Source organism: Octodon degus, unplaced genomic scaffold (genome assembly GCF_000260255.1).
Source record: "Octodon degus isolate 3935 unplaced genomic scaffold, OctDeg1.0 scaffold00057, whole genome shotgun sequence".
Taxonomy (NCBI): Eukaryota; Metazoa; Chordata; class Mammalia; order Rodentia; family Octodontidae; genus Octodon; species Octodon degus.
The window spans coordinates 5,567,283-5,582,227 of NW_004524633.1; the positions used below are offsets into that span (position 1 = coordinate 5,567,283).

General features: G+C 39.8%; 1 protein-coding gene across 13 annotated transcripts in view; it reads left to right on the forward strand.

The window, feature by feature from the left end:
- The window catches only part of Mier1 (MIER1 transcriptional regulator), a 56,583-nt gene that overhangs the window by 8,227 nt on the left and 33,411 nt on the right, over positions 1-14,945 (forward strand). For 8 of the 13 annotated variants that reach the window (XM_004633984.2, XM_023718266.1, XM_023718258.1 and 5 more), the window contains 2 exons: positions 5,279-5,303; positions 10,677-10,822. In XM_004633984.2, coding sequence (XP_004634041.1) covers positions 5,279-5,303; positions 10,677-10,822 — 171 coding nt within the window. Of the gene's footprint in view, positions 1-5,278; positions 5,304-5,439; positions 5,477-10,676; positions 10,823-14,945 lie in introns of all 13 variants that reach the window. The other 5 variants (XM_023718257.1, XM_023718261.1, XM_023718264.1 and 2 more) reach the window with 2 other exon arrangements.

Here is a 14,945-nt window from a genome sequence, read left to right on the forward strand (position 1 = left end):
TTTTTTAGTATTTGTACCTTGGTGCCACTGGGTTCTGATCCAAAACATGATATGCAGAAAATCCAGTGCAGAATGGCCCTGAGAGGTTGAGATTTCAGGGGCCAGGGAGATGGCTCGGTAGAATAAGCGCTTCCCTGGCAAACGTAAGGGCCTGTGTTCAATTCCGAGTTTCACCAAAAAAAAAAAAAAGTTGAGATTTCATGGGAGTAAGCACTGCAGTATCTTGCTGGGTGTGCTGACACACTGCTGCAGTCCTAGTCTGGGAGGCTGAGGCAGGAGAAACCCAAGTTAATGTGCAGCCTGGGAAACTGAGGAAAATCTGGTCTCAAAATAAGAAAAAGGGACTAAGCTGTGGCCCAGTGTGAAGGCCAGGGTTCAGTCCCCAGTACCACCCCCTAAAAAGAGAAAATTGAACTACTGGATACTTTAGCAAAGAATTGGCGGGAGAAGTAAATGAGTTACTTAAAAATAATTCTTTTAGGTAAAACTAGTCAGTTTCCCAAATAATTCAGAAATAATCATTACCACTGAAGCTTAAGAAGGTGTTTATGCAAAGGAAACGGCCATATAGGAATCTCTTAATGTGCAGAATGAGCCTTGTGCAAATGGGTTCAAAATTCGCTATAGTAAGTAAATTGTTCATTACTTATTAAGAGCTTATTCTGTGGCCTAGAATGATGACTGTTCTCATTGTGTTTATAAAAGGGAAAATTTTGAATTAATACCCAAAAATAGCTTTTCACAACTTGAAATTGTTTTTTCCTTATAGTCCTGGATTTAAGAAAAAGTGTTCAGAAGAACGTGTTAATATGTCTTACCAATTTAACTAAGTAGTCCTTAGTGTTTTTACATGTTTTGAGCAATTCATAGTGAAAGTAAAGAACTTGGATCTTGAAGGAAATTGAACTTGAAGAAATCTGCATATTTTCATCATAGAGAAAATGAAACTGAGGAGATCGTTTAAGAAGGGTGTCCCGGGTCACACCACTAATCTGGTACAATGAAGAGTGAAGCCACGTTTCTGAATTCCTTGTATTTATTTTCCACAATGCCATTCTGTCCTCCAAATTTTTAGTACTGTGGTAAATTTGTTAATTTTAGTTCCAGTATACGCTTAGCCATTTTATATGTTAGATTGCTGACAGTTGTAGCAAGGTCAGGACAGTCTTCTCAGAGGTAAGGGGATGGTAAGTCCTTGGCAGTTAGCACCCTTGATCCAAGAGTGGATGCCTAATGCCTTTTTGGCTGTTTCCATCTCAGTTTCTCCAGTGTTGTAAAAAGCCGAGTTAGCCTCCAGCACTCAAAATAGTGATGGAATTGGTTTGAGAGGGAAATTGTCCAGTTATGTGCATTGAAAATAAGCTTGTAGTTGCCTGAGATAAAAAAAAATGTAATATATACTTCATATTTTTATTACATAAATTTTTGAAATAGAAATCAGGGTAAATCTTAGCTTTCTTTAGAGTTAGTCTTTCATAATTGGGACATTTCCCATCAAGTTCTGGAAAATATAAAAAAAACCACTTTGAACACATTTGAGGTTTTGTTTGTTACGACTTAGCATTTTTATCAAGTAAGTCATGTAAATATATTGGTGAGAATGGGAAGCTATGAAAGCTAATCATTATTTTAAAATTTGATTTAGCCTACTTTGTGTGTATCTCTGTGTCTGCCTGGCATTAGTTTCCATCTCAAAAACATGTATCAAAAAAACCTTATACTCTTGCAAATTTTTAATTTAAAAAATTGTATCAGCTACTTGATTTTGAAATTTTTAAAGTAAGGAAAGAGAAAATGGCTTATAATTTCACAAGAAATCCTCAGATTTTCTTTAAAAAAGAAGAAATGAGTGATGTGTGAAAGTGACTAGAAAATACAAGGTGGTGAGACCAGGGAGTTAGCTCACTGGCATAAGGGCCTGCCTGGCAAGCACAAGGTCCCAAGTTCGATCCCTGGTGCCTCAAAAACAAACAAAATACAAGGTGAAGCCTCCTTCCCTGGCCCCCCCTCTGAGGTAGCTGTTAACAGATTCTCACATATCTTTGTGAAGAAAAGAATTTGATGTGTGTCCTAGTTCAGTTTTCTGCCTTTTCTTGAAGTACTTTTTTACACATTTTTTTCTCCTGTAACACAAACAGTTCTCATATTAATGGAGTCATACTCTGCTATCATTTGGAAGCCCTGTGTCATGTCTAGCTGGTTACACAGTGGACTTTCAGTCGTTCCCACCGCTTTGGGTGTCTAGCACTGTGACAGGGAGGGGTGCACAGACAGGTCACCGCACTTTCTGGGTCTGTCAGTAGAGTTTAGTTCATCCTGGCAAAAGGATCCCTCCAGAATGATTATTTTTCCCAATAATGTGTGAGTGCATTTTAAATACATTTAAGTTCCAAATTTAAAGTTTCTGTTGTCTATTCTCATGATTTGAGCATTTTGTAAAGGTAGCTTTTGTCTAAGTGTTTGCATGGTGGTACATGTCTAATCCCAGCAGAGGGAGGCCAAGGCAGGATTGCTACAAGTTCAAGACCAGCCTGAGTTACATAGTGAGTTCAGGGGCAGCCTCAACTGTACAGTAAGACCTGTTCCAAACAATCAAACAGAAGGCAAAATGACTGTTTACCTTGAGTTTTATTTTTGTAGTTGACTACAGTAATTGATAGTTGATATTAAAGCTTTTTCTGGAGGGTATTATTAGGTTAAGATACCACCTCCTAAAAAGACATAGCATGATATGCAGCAGCTTGGGGACGTACATTAAATATGCTTTGAACTAGTAAAACCATTTTAGAAGGAAAGAAAACATAATGAAGAAAGAGGTGATGGAGGGGACAGTATGTAATTGTTCTCTAGAAGGCAGAGAAGGAACCCTGAGAGGTCAGGTCATTCCTTTTAGGTCTGCCTTCATCACCACAGTGGAAGCTTAATCCACTAGGTAGGAGATAGGTGGGGTAGGCGTTCGCGCTGCAGAGTCACAGTTAAGGTTCTGTAACTAGCCCTGGAAAGTGGAGGTAGCATTATGTAAATGCACTTTCTGTTTCTCTTTCACTTCTGAATAAATGCTGCCCTCATTCCATACACAAACCTTTTATATCGTGATACAAAACTTACATCTTATCTTGAACGATAATCATTCTGTCAGTTTAACAAGGTAATGTTCACAGGTTTACAGTATGAACCATTCAAAAGCTAGTTTTCAGAAGCTCATCTTTGATTTAATTGGATGTAATTAACTTACAAGGAAGTAATCTCCTCCCTGCTAAATTGATACAATAGAATTTTATTTTGGACATAAAATACTAGAATATATCCACATACAATTACATATCTGTAGGCAGCGTAGGTAGCGTACGCATTTCCTCTGCCCTCAGCTCGGTCCTTGGGACATCGCAGCAAACCTGACATGATGGCATTATGAATGTAGTCTTCATACCTTGGGTGTTCTGCTCTATGCAGGCTGTGTTTACAGGTGTGTCCAGATCTCACAGCACCTGGTATCTCAATGAATGGAAAGTGTTTGGTACTTTCTAGTGCTTTAAGGTGGTAACTGTAGGTCAGTAAAATGTTGATCAGTACGGTATTTATTGTCATTTAATGCTGTGCAGGACTCGTGTAAACTGAATTAGGAGATGCTATTTACAATTCAGTATCTATGCTGATATCTTGTGTCAATAAAGACCATACCTTTTCATCTTCAACAGAGTTGTAGTGTTCAAAAAGAATTAAATGTCCAAGGACTATTAAGCTTCTCTGTTTCATAAAAAATGTTGGTTGTTTGCCGCGATAAATATTTTCCAAAAGCTTCTAACAAGGCAAACAGCACTGTGCAGCCCCTCAAGCAGATTGAACAACCTGAGCTGCAGGCAGAGATGGTCATTAACTCTACATGGAGGCTTAGAACTTCCTGAAGTATGGGTGGGTTCATTGTACAGCATATTCTTGCTGTGTAGTGATTTTTGTGCAAGTTAAATCTGTTTCAAGTCAGAAATGCATAGCTGTGCCCAGGTGTTAAGTAAGCTAGAAATCCCTTTTTATGATCATATTACTGTACCTGTGTCGCCTTAGCACCAGCTACCCACTAGAGAGCCAGTTTAAACAGCAAACATCCATTATGTTCTGGCAAAGTAACTTTTAAATGATGGTAGTAGTATGATCCTGGGAATAGGTACTACTGGACAAAGACAGCTAAAGGGAAGAACAGTCTTACAAGCATCTTAAAGAAAAACGAACTTTTGAAAATGTGTGCTGTACAAGAATAACCTAAGTCACCATGTGGGATGTAGAATGCCATACTTGGTACAATAATACGATGCGTATGGTTTTCAAAATGAATTTAAACACCTCACAGGAATTTGTCTTGAACCCCTCTCTTTTAAAAACTTAGGCATTTTCCTTATTTCTGTTTCTTTCTCCTTGTCTGTCTGCTTTCTTATTTATTAGAAGGAAGGAATACTGCCTGATCCCAGTCCGTTTTAGGCCAGGGCTTTGGACCTTCCACCATCCTTGTCTTCTGAGGACCACAAGATAGTTAACTCAGAATGAATCAGCAAGATTTATACACACAGTTCATGTCATTAAGCATCTTTTGAGTTAACTTTGTCTAGTAGAAATTTATGTTTATAGATAACTTGTTTGTAATTAAGATAAAATATAGCCATGTACTGTCAAGTGGTAACGTTGCTTAAGTAAAGTTGCTGCCGGTTTTTCTTGGGCTTTTCCGTGTGCTCGTGGGGTGACAGGTGCTGTGGAGTAGGCCCAAGGCCTGGGAAGCTGTACCATGGTGTTTTTCCTTAATAAAGTGAGCCTGTTGCAGGATTTAGGATTTAGATGATAATTTAATATTTCCTTTGCTTTCTTACAACCTAATTTTTCTTTAAAATTGTATCTTTAAGTTGTTTCTCTCTTTAAATTGTGTCTGTCTTCCTTCGCACAACACATTTTTAAAGCGGTTAAAGCACATTGATAGCAAACTTCATGTGTAGTGTTTTGTATGTATCAGTAGGAGAAAATCTGTTTCAGGAAATTCCAAGACATAGGAGCATAACTTAATCCATGTATGTTGTAGGGTCCATGTTTACTTTCAAAAGTGAATGAGTTCTATATATAGGTTTGGAAGTATTTGGGGTTTTCTGTGGAAGGGATGCATCTGTACTTGAAAGGTTAGTCTTAGACAGTTGGGACATGAAAGTTTACTGTAGTCTTTGGAGACACATTATTAGTCTCTGGTATTTGTGAAGTATGGTGTGCCAAAATCTAATTTGTCTTCTTTTCTCCCCCTCAGCCATCGGTTGAATCTTCAAGTCCCGGTAAGTATTTTTCCTATATTTTTAGTAATCTCTATTTTGACTAGTATTTGTCCTATTAGTTGCATAAAAGCTAGAGGAGTTAGACTATCATCTGACTTGCTTTTCTTCTGAATGCTTCTTTTCTCTGGGGAGAAAGAAATGGATGAAATGTTTGACTGCCCATGAAAGTACAGGTGAGGCTGCTGTGAGTTCATCTTCATGCCTGTTTTTGTCCTCTCGCTCTTTCTCTCTCTCCTCCCTGTCTTTTTCTCTCTCAAATTGCCATATGTATATCTTATAGTTTTACATTGTTATTTGACTTAATGTATGTATGAAGTATCATTTTGAGAAGGGAATTGGTTAGCTTAAATGTGCTTATGTAGGAAATGAAAACTTTATTTGAGGAAAAAAATGTTAGCATGTTTCCTGCGGGAGGGAATAATTGAGCATCCAAAAGGTTCAATAGGTAAATGTTGAGTGTTGTAAATTAAGTGTATTATTCTTAGCTTTTGGTAGTACCAAGTTTTATTTTCTGACTGTACACATAAAGGCTTTTAATATTCTCCTTAAGATATAGTAGGTTCTTCTGTTTCCTAGAAGTTCCAAATTTGTGATCCTTGGACTAATTCGAGCCACTTTTTTTGGCCACTATAATCTTTAAAACAAAGTATTTTATATAAAACCTAGATTGGGGGTTCGTGCTCAATCCCAGGGCCTTGTACCACAAGGCAGGGCATTTTCACATGGCGTTGATTGGTTGTGTTAGATTGCAGTAGAAAGAGTCACCTCTTGGTCATTTGGCCTCAGTTAACAGAGCCTGCAGAGGACGTGGGCCTGCTGAGCGAGCAGGAACGCAGCCTGCAGAGAAGAGTTGGGAGGGTGGGCCCTGAGGCTAGAAGCACCTCTCATAGGTGGACTGTTAGGACAGATTCCACGTTGCTGTTTTCGTGTTATTGAAGAGGTCATATTTCTGTTTTAAATTATAGGAGGAATGCTTTTCATAATGCTCGACACAATATAAGCCCTTCTTAATGACCCATGGCCCTTCACATGAGCACAAATTATTATATTCTGTGAGGACTAGATTACTTCCAGAACTCTTGAATAGCCAAGGTGCTCAGTTTACATTGGATTTCTCTATTTCAGCTGAAAATGTCTTTTTCTTACATGCTTGACAATAAAGTACATTAAGTTTTGTGACATTCGTGAAATTCAAGGAATTTTTTAACTTTCTGATTTGTAAATATATTCCGGTTGGTTGACACTGGATGTAATCTGACCTCAGTTAAATGTTGTATCACTGTCATTGTTTCCAGTATTGTTTTTTTCTTTCAAACACATTGAAAAAGCAGGTTCTTGTGTTCATAGTGCTATTGCAAGTGGAGCAAGTTGTAGGTATTAACAACTTTCGAAGACCAAATGCCTAGAGACATAAAGTAATTACTCAAATAAGATACTAATAAATTACTTCCACAGTTTGTGTCCAACTAGGCAGAACTGTGGGAGCAGTGGAATTTGAAGATACAAGTGCTTTTAGTGGCTTTTCCTCCTTGGTTTAAGGGTCATATTTACATTTCTGTCAGATTGTTTTCAGACTACAGAAAATATGTATGACACAGTATTTGTAGTGTCAGGCTTCCTCCCAAAGGAATGGTTAATATTCTAAGTATTAATAGTTTTAGGGAAGGGTCTACAGGGTCTCAAGGTCTCACTACTAGATCAGACTCATAGTGATCCACCTGTTTACAATCTCCCAAGAGCTGGGATTACAGGCGCATGCCACCACACTCAGTCTCATTTGTGTGCCCCAGGGGTGGGGCCTGCACAGCAGGCCTGGGGATCAAACCCCTGGCCCCTGTGCCTGCTTGCCCGTGCTTTAATCTGCTGAGCTATTTGACCAGCCCTAGTTTTAGGAAATTAAGAAAGTTGGTGGAGAAAACCAAGAATAGAGGCCTCACGTAAAAAAATGTTCTGGTCCTCCGGTAAAATTTATGCTTTTTTAGTGTCTAGGGTTGGTAATCGGTATTAGTAATTATACTCACTTGACCACATTAAGTGGTTTGTAGATGTTGCCAGTATAAACCAAAGAAGAGATAGAGTCTTAAGTTTTTAACCTGTAAGACTAGTAGTCATTGAGGTTAGAATTAAGGCAAGGGAAAAAATTAATTTTTTTTTGGTACCAGGAATTGAACACAGGACCTCACACTTGCCAGATAGGCACTGTACCTCTGAGCTATATCCCTGATCTAGAAACAAAATAATAATTTTATGTATTTGGTATGGGATCTCGCTATGCAGCCCAGACTTCTAGTGATTCTCCAGTTTCAGCCTCCCAGCACTGGGATTATAGATACGTGTATCGCCACACCTGGTATTGGTGGCTGGTGCACCCAGGGCCAGGCCGGCACGGCATGCAGTGCCAGAGATTGAGCCTAGGTCCTTGCACTTGGCCTAGGCAGGTGCTTAGACTACTGAACTATCTCCATGGGCCCCAGAAAAAAATTTAAATGATTAATCAGGTACATATGGATATATTGTAAGCTGACTGTCTTTGAAAAGATGTAAACTGTCCCCAGCCTGGTGGGGACAAACTATAATCCCAGCACTTGCGCTGAGGCAGGATTGAGTTCATTGTCAGCCTGAGCTACTGTTTTAAAATAAAGTATAAGATACCTTCTATAGGGGGAAAAAAAGAAAAAGAAAACAAAACACTTTAATTCTGCAGCAAGGTGGGATCTTATTGCCAATCCATGATACTTGCCTTCACTCTGAAGCAGGAAACTTACTTACACAAAACACTGGATTTATAGTCACTAATAATTTACTGCTCAGATTTCCCCATGGAAACAGCCTAAAAATGGATCTAGCAATTGACAGAAAGTATTGGAATAATTAGTTGGTCCTAGAGACCAAGGTGAGAAGTCAGATAAAACAACAGAGGTCAATTAAGGCAAAAAAATAATTGAAATTAAGAGTCCCATGCTCTACTGACTGAGCTAGCTGGGCACTTAAATAACTGGAATTAAAGTTTTACAGAGCCTCCTATTTGTAGGAAAGGAGTTGGAGGAAGATGTTCCCCTACTCTGTGTTACTTGATGTGGGGAAGTGAAATGGCAAGTTTTCATCAGCTTTTCAGATGGTGGCAAAAAATAGGGCAGCTAGGTGTGCTAGTGCATACCTGTAGTCCCAGTGCTTGGGACACTGAAGCAGGAAGATTGTTGTTTGAAGCCAGCCCTGACTGCATAGTAAAAGCCTGTGTCAAAAAGAAAGAAATAAATTAGGTTATCTTTGAGAGTAACATCCTTAAGTAAAAATTCTGCCTAAGGTTGTGGTCTGGGGTTTTTAAATAGCCTTCTGCCTACAAAGGAGAGGAAAAGCATAGTATCTATCTGTAGTCACTGCTGAGTGTCTCAGAAGATTTGCCAAGAGGACCAAGAAGTTGGGCAAATTTTCCATTGAAAGCTCAGAAGAGAACAGTCAAGACATAAAACTATAGCTAAGCCCATGATTTTCCTGTGGGACCTAGTCTGACATTCACTACTAGAATGTCCTACTAAAATTATGCAGCCTTTTCTTAATGTCCAAGAGAAGTAATAACTTCTTTGTAAATCATTTAAAACTTTGGCAATTGTCAGCAACTTGTTTTCCCTGTACCCTGGTATAAGATGAGATGTGCTTTGGCAGATAATGATGTACTTGGCTATGTTTAATAGCAGTTTCTTACGCTTTCAATGAGCGCAATGTCTTCTCTGCCCCTCATATCTGACCCGGCCTACAATGACTCCTGTTAGTGAACACGGGCTTTCCTTATGGATTTTTTTTGGAGACAAAATTCTTCAGAACTTACAGAAGAAGTTGGAATTAGGCAAAGGACTCATATTTCATCTTTGCTAGACTGGCTTTGAGCTTAAAGATGCTATTTAAACTCTGAGCCTTTAGTCTTTGGTTGTTCCCTTTTTCAGTGGAAAAATGATAGGATTGTTTGAAGACTGAGGTAATGTGTGTGAAATGCTTAAGCATACTGTCTGGCACTTGGCAGGCTAAACTTGGTGCTCATGGTCGGGGGAGGGTTCCACGTCCGTAACACAGCAAAAGGAGACTCAGGCAGGAGGATCTTGGAGAGCCCAAGGCCAGCTGGGGTACAGAGTGAGACTCTGGGAAAACAGACAAGACTGTGCTTCTGTACAGAGTGGGAGTGCTGGAGAACCTTGAGCCTTCCTTATCATATTTCTCCTGGAAGTCAGCCTCTGCCTTTCTGTTTTACTCATTGGTTCTTACACCAGAATGACTCAATAGCACTGTCAACATTTAAATTGACAAAAAGATTGCTAAGTTTCTAACGTTAACTCATTTATGTTGAAGATTTGAGATATTTGATTTTTGGCATGAAATTTAGTATGTTATCTAGAAAAATTCAAGGAAGAAGAATTTGAAGAGAACACATACTACTATGTTCCACTGTTATGGACATTCTTTGAAGGCTTAGGCCCTGTGCTCATTAGCAACATGCCTGCAGACCTGAGTTGAGGTGTAGGGTGATCAGATGGGCAGCTACAGAGTGTGTGCCCAGCTGTGGGGCCACCTCAGCCAGATGGCTAAAAATGAATTCAGTAGCCTAGGTCATTTTAAGTCTCCTGTAAAAGTTTTGTATGTAATTTTAATAAATGTTGCTTTTATCTCTGAGTTATTTCAATTCAGAAATCAACTAAGTTGATTGAGTTACTGGGGGTACTGGACTGTCTCCAAGGAAGCGCTGATGGAAGAATGTTCGGTTCATCCTAGATTGTGGGCAGTCCTGTTGCTTAGTGCATTGTCGGGTGACTTCACCGAGTGAGTAGCACAGAGCGTGCTTTACACAGACCTGAGCGGTGTCGCCTGCCATGCACTCAGCCAGTAGGGTCCGGCACCATCAGGCACTGCCCAAGAGGCCCATGGCTTTGTTCACATGGCATCGTCACATGAACAGATATTCTAAGTGGCCAGAGGGCCTATCAAGCATCAATCAAATGGTTAAGAATTGTGATTTTTTTTTTTCTCTCCACAAACAAAAAACAGCCATTCTTATTTAATAGGATCATTCTGTAAGTTACACTTCATGTTTAGATTACAAGACATTTTCTAAAGTTACAGATACCACACTTGTGCCCCATTTTGCTGTGTAACCAAGTATACAGAGGTATAGGCAAGGCAAGGCACTGTGAGGAGAGTTTTGTTGTGGGGTGGTGATGAATGAGGGCAAGAATTTTACACAGCAAAGATCTTCAGTGTGCATAGCTTTTACTTGTTCTTCTTTGACTTTTATCCAACTTCAAATAAATAATGCATATACACTAAATCAATATTAATAAGACACTTAATTTGGTTCACCATACTTTTTAAAATATTCTTTACCAGGAGGTTCAGCAACATCAGATGACCATGAATTTGATCCATCAGCTGACATGCTGGTTCATGATTTTGATGATGAACGAACATTAGAAGAGGAAGAAATGATGGAAGGAGAAACAAACTTCAGTTCTGAAATAGAGGATCTTGCAAGGGTAAATAATATTAAGAGCTAGGGGATAAAGTGGTTATTTTCTGTGGAGAGAGGAGATTTTGGTTCACTGTATTTTGGGGGAAAAGTTGTATAGTTGATATTGAAAACAGTCCATGTAATCAAAGATAGGCTAAAGTTGGAAATGAAGGGATTTAGAAGTAGCTTTATTGTATGAAGTAATAGAATCAGAAGTGACTTTGGTAAGACAATACAAGCCTGGTCAAAAAGGCTGTACATCTCTTGGCACAGTGGCACACCTTTTATTTATTCCTCTTCAGAATCCAAATGTCCTAACCCTTGTGCTCATGCTCGTTCTCTGCGTGCATGCGGTGGAGTATGTCTGCCCCCTCCCGTTGGAGTACCCTCTGGTTTCATCATTGCACCCACTGCTGCCTTCCCCCTTCTCTGCACTCTCCTTTCTTTGCAGCGGTATTCAGCACACACTACCTACTGTTGCCTCCTTCTTGGACTCTGCACTTGGCAGTGTCATCTCCCTGCTTGTCTTCATGTTCTGTGTCTCCCGCAGGCCCTTCTTCCTCCACCTAAGGTTTAAATGTTTTGCATTTCCTGACCTTGCATTTCCTTGGCCTTCTCCTCTTTCCTTCCATCTCTAGGTCTTTGCTCCTCAGTATAGGTTGAGGGGTGGCTGCAGCAGGTGTGTCTGCACCCATGTAGCTCTGCCTGCGCACTCAGCCAGCCTTTTGGGCAGGTCCAGATCTCTATCTCTGTTGGGCGAGTTTGAATTTTATGTCTGTCAGATTGGAAAATTACTGTGCTGTGTGACCTATTGGCATCGTGTCTGTAGTCTCCTGAGTTTATATTTCTAGCATTAGGTTATTACTGGTATCCAGGTTGACAGTTTTGTACAGATATAGCCACACATCAGAATTTCAAGCACCCACCGTTCTCCTTCTGCCTGTACTTTGCCTTTCTTCTTTCTCTGGCGCTGCCATTTCTCCTGTTCCAAAGTCGGGAACCAAGGAATCACTGTCTTCATGCCCAGTACCATCCTCTAAATCAGACTGTCATCTCTCTTCGCAGTGCCCCACATCTCACTCTCCTCTGCTTCTGTCCGGGTTGCTCTCCAGGGCTTCCTAACAGCAGTGACAGCTCTTTGGTTGGCTCTCCATCTCCTCTTTCACCCCTTGCTCCCAGTGTGACCCCTCCTAGCATCGAAGATCTCCCAGTATAATGATTCTGTTTCCACCTACAGGCTGGCCTTTACTCAACCTGGCTTGCAGGCCCCCCACATGATATGGCCTGCTGTCCGTCTACCAGGCCGCCCCTGCATATCCTCGGGTAGCTGCTTTCTTCTTGTTTCAAGGCTTTCCACTTATTCACCCTCTCTGTATGTGCTTCCTGGGGCTGGCTCCGTATCCTCTCTGGGTTTGGTGTCATCCCTCTGTGTGCATTTCCTGTCACCTAATTGCATTTTCAAAAAGGAAAAAAAAATCTGTATCCTGTGACTTTTTTCTCCCAGAAAACTAACACAATGATTATATATTTGCTTGTTATCTATAACTTCTATTAATTTTTTTTAAGGGGAAGAACCAAGACCTATATATTTCGTGGTAAATAAGAGTATTGAATGCGTACATTAATCAACCTACTATGCTCTAATAAAAATTGCTTACATGTGTAATTGCTGTACTCCGTGATAAAAAGAACATATGCTATAAGATATAGTGCCAGCTTTTAAGGATTTAGAAAGTATACTGTAACAATTTGTGTTTCATCAGAGTTTTAGTTTAGAACTACTTATTTTTTGTTGGTACCAGGACCTTGGTACCAGGACCTTAGGACCTTGTGCTTGCCAGGCAAGCACTTATTCCACTGAGCTATCTCCCTGGCCCAGGTTTTGAACTTTTTAAAATACAAAAGAGCTTGCAAAGTAATCCAGCTGTCATTTAGTCAGATCTTGTCAAGTAATCTCGTTTGGATCCTTTGGTGATCAGAGCTAGCTTAATTCACAGTGCCTAAGCAATTTCGTATTTTATTACTTGGAGCCAGAGAGCATACTTCATCTAAGTGGCAGTGATGGGTAAATGGTTGTAGTTATCACAAAGCCTTTTGAGAATGGGTTAAAAAGCACACAATGAACTTGGGGGTCAGAATTATTCTTGAGAAGTAAGAGACTGAAAAGCTATTCAAAAGAAGGTGATTGCCTAGATGATTGAGATCCTAGTTAAACAGTTACAGGGAACAATGAGTGTAACAGTGCGGTCCGCGTCCTGTATTTACGTGGAAAGGCAGTTGTTCTCAATTATTTGCCTATATTCACAGAGATTTCTATCACTTCAGACTTAATTGCTTCTAAGTAGAAGACTAGAATTAAAAGGTAAAGGAGAAGAATGGTATACTTTCATCTTATCACATTCTTTATTAACAAGGATTAATCAGGTACAGTGTGCAACAGCATATGAGGTGGCGTGATGGTTTTCTTCTACTTCAGGAAAATAAGGTATTACATTTATTTAAAGAAATTGCTAATGTGCTTTACCAAGATTTTGGGTGGACTTTTGTCCTCCTTTTCCCCATCTCTCTTTAGCTCCCTAAGATTTGCTTTCACCTGACCCTCCTTTCAAAACAGCAGTTAAAATAGATTTATTTATAGAGGCTACAGAAAGGCAGAAGAAGACAGTGGAACCTACTGCTGGTTATCATTGTAGCCAGCTCATGCTCCACTGCTCCAGGGTCTCCTGACTTCTCCCAGAAGCACTTACAGTTTAGGTTTCTTAGAGGTATTATTAGTATTATCATCTACACCTGGATTAAGCTGGTAGCCATCTGGTTACACTCGATTTCCTGGAATTATACTCTCTCCAGATATGAATCAGGCAAAATTAGCTTTTATTTTTAAAAATGAGATAAAATTTTGTCATAAGTTATTCATTTGATTTCATAGAAGCAAGACATTAGTTATATTAAGAAGTGGCAAAGTTTTTCAGGTGGCACTTTGGTTGCATGAAATAGTTTTTTGATATAGTTTTGTGATAAAACTCTTGACAGGGCTGAGTAGTTCAGTGGCACAGTGCCTATCCGGTAAGCACAAGGTGCTGAGTTTGATTCCTGACACCAAAACAAAAAACGCTTCTTGACATTTTGCTCATCAGTTAAGAGTAACTCAGTAGTATGTGGTTTTAGGTTCAATTTGGATGCTGAACTTTTTTGTGAAAACTTGATAGAAGCAGCTTTTTTGTGTGTATGATAGTTCTATGCATTTATCTTTCTGTAATTATAATTAAAAACACATTTTAATTATAAACTTAGCATTTAAGGGGCTGGGAATATAGCTCAGCGGCCTAAGGGCCTGCCTGGCAAACACAAGGACCAGAGTTCAATCCTTGGTACATGCTGTGCCAGCCCCGGAATCCTGGGCACGCTGAGCCAGCCACTGAGACCAGGCGTGGTAGTGCATACCTATAATCCCAGCACTGGGGCGGCTGAGACAGGAGGATCACTGTGAGTCCAAGCTGTGTAGTGAGACCCTGTACCAAATAAATAATTTTTTAAAAAAATTAAAGTAGATTTAGTATTTAAGTGTTTTAATGGAATCAGGGTGTTTAGAACTTTCTTTGGTGGACTGGGGAGATCACTCAGCAGTCTAAGACCCTGCCTGGCAAGCATGAGGACCTGGGTTCGATCCCAGGTACCTCATGCAGTGTGTGCCCCAGAACCAGGCATGGTGGTGCACACCTATAATCCTAGCACTGGAAAAGAACTGTTTTTTGTTTGTTTGTTTGTTTGTTTGTTTGTTTGTTTGTTTTTGTGGTAATTGAAGAAGGAATGGCAAAAATCATTCTTCTAGTACATAGACTTTTGTTTTCTGTGAGTTAATAATACTTCAACTTTTTTTAAAAAATTAAATATACTCTTTTAACAGATGAAGAAAGATCAGGACCAGCTATAGATTTTTTATTTAGATAAATCAGGCTCGTGCTGGGGTGATGGCTCAGTGGAATAAGCGCTTCCCTGGCAAGCACAAGGGCCTGTGTTCAATCCCCAGTTCCGCAAAAAAAAAAAAAAAAAAAATCAGACACACAATAATAACATCAATATGTAATATGGGAGGCTAAGGCAGGAGGACTGTTGTGAGTTTGAGACCAGCCTGGGCTACAAAGTGA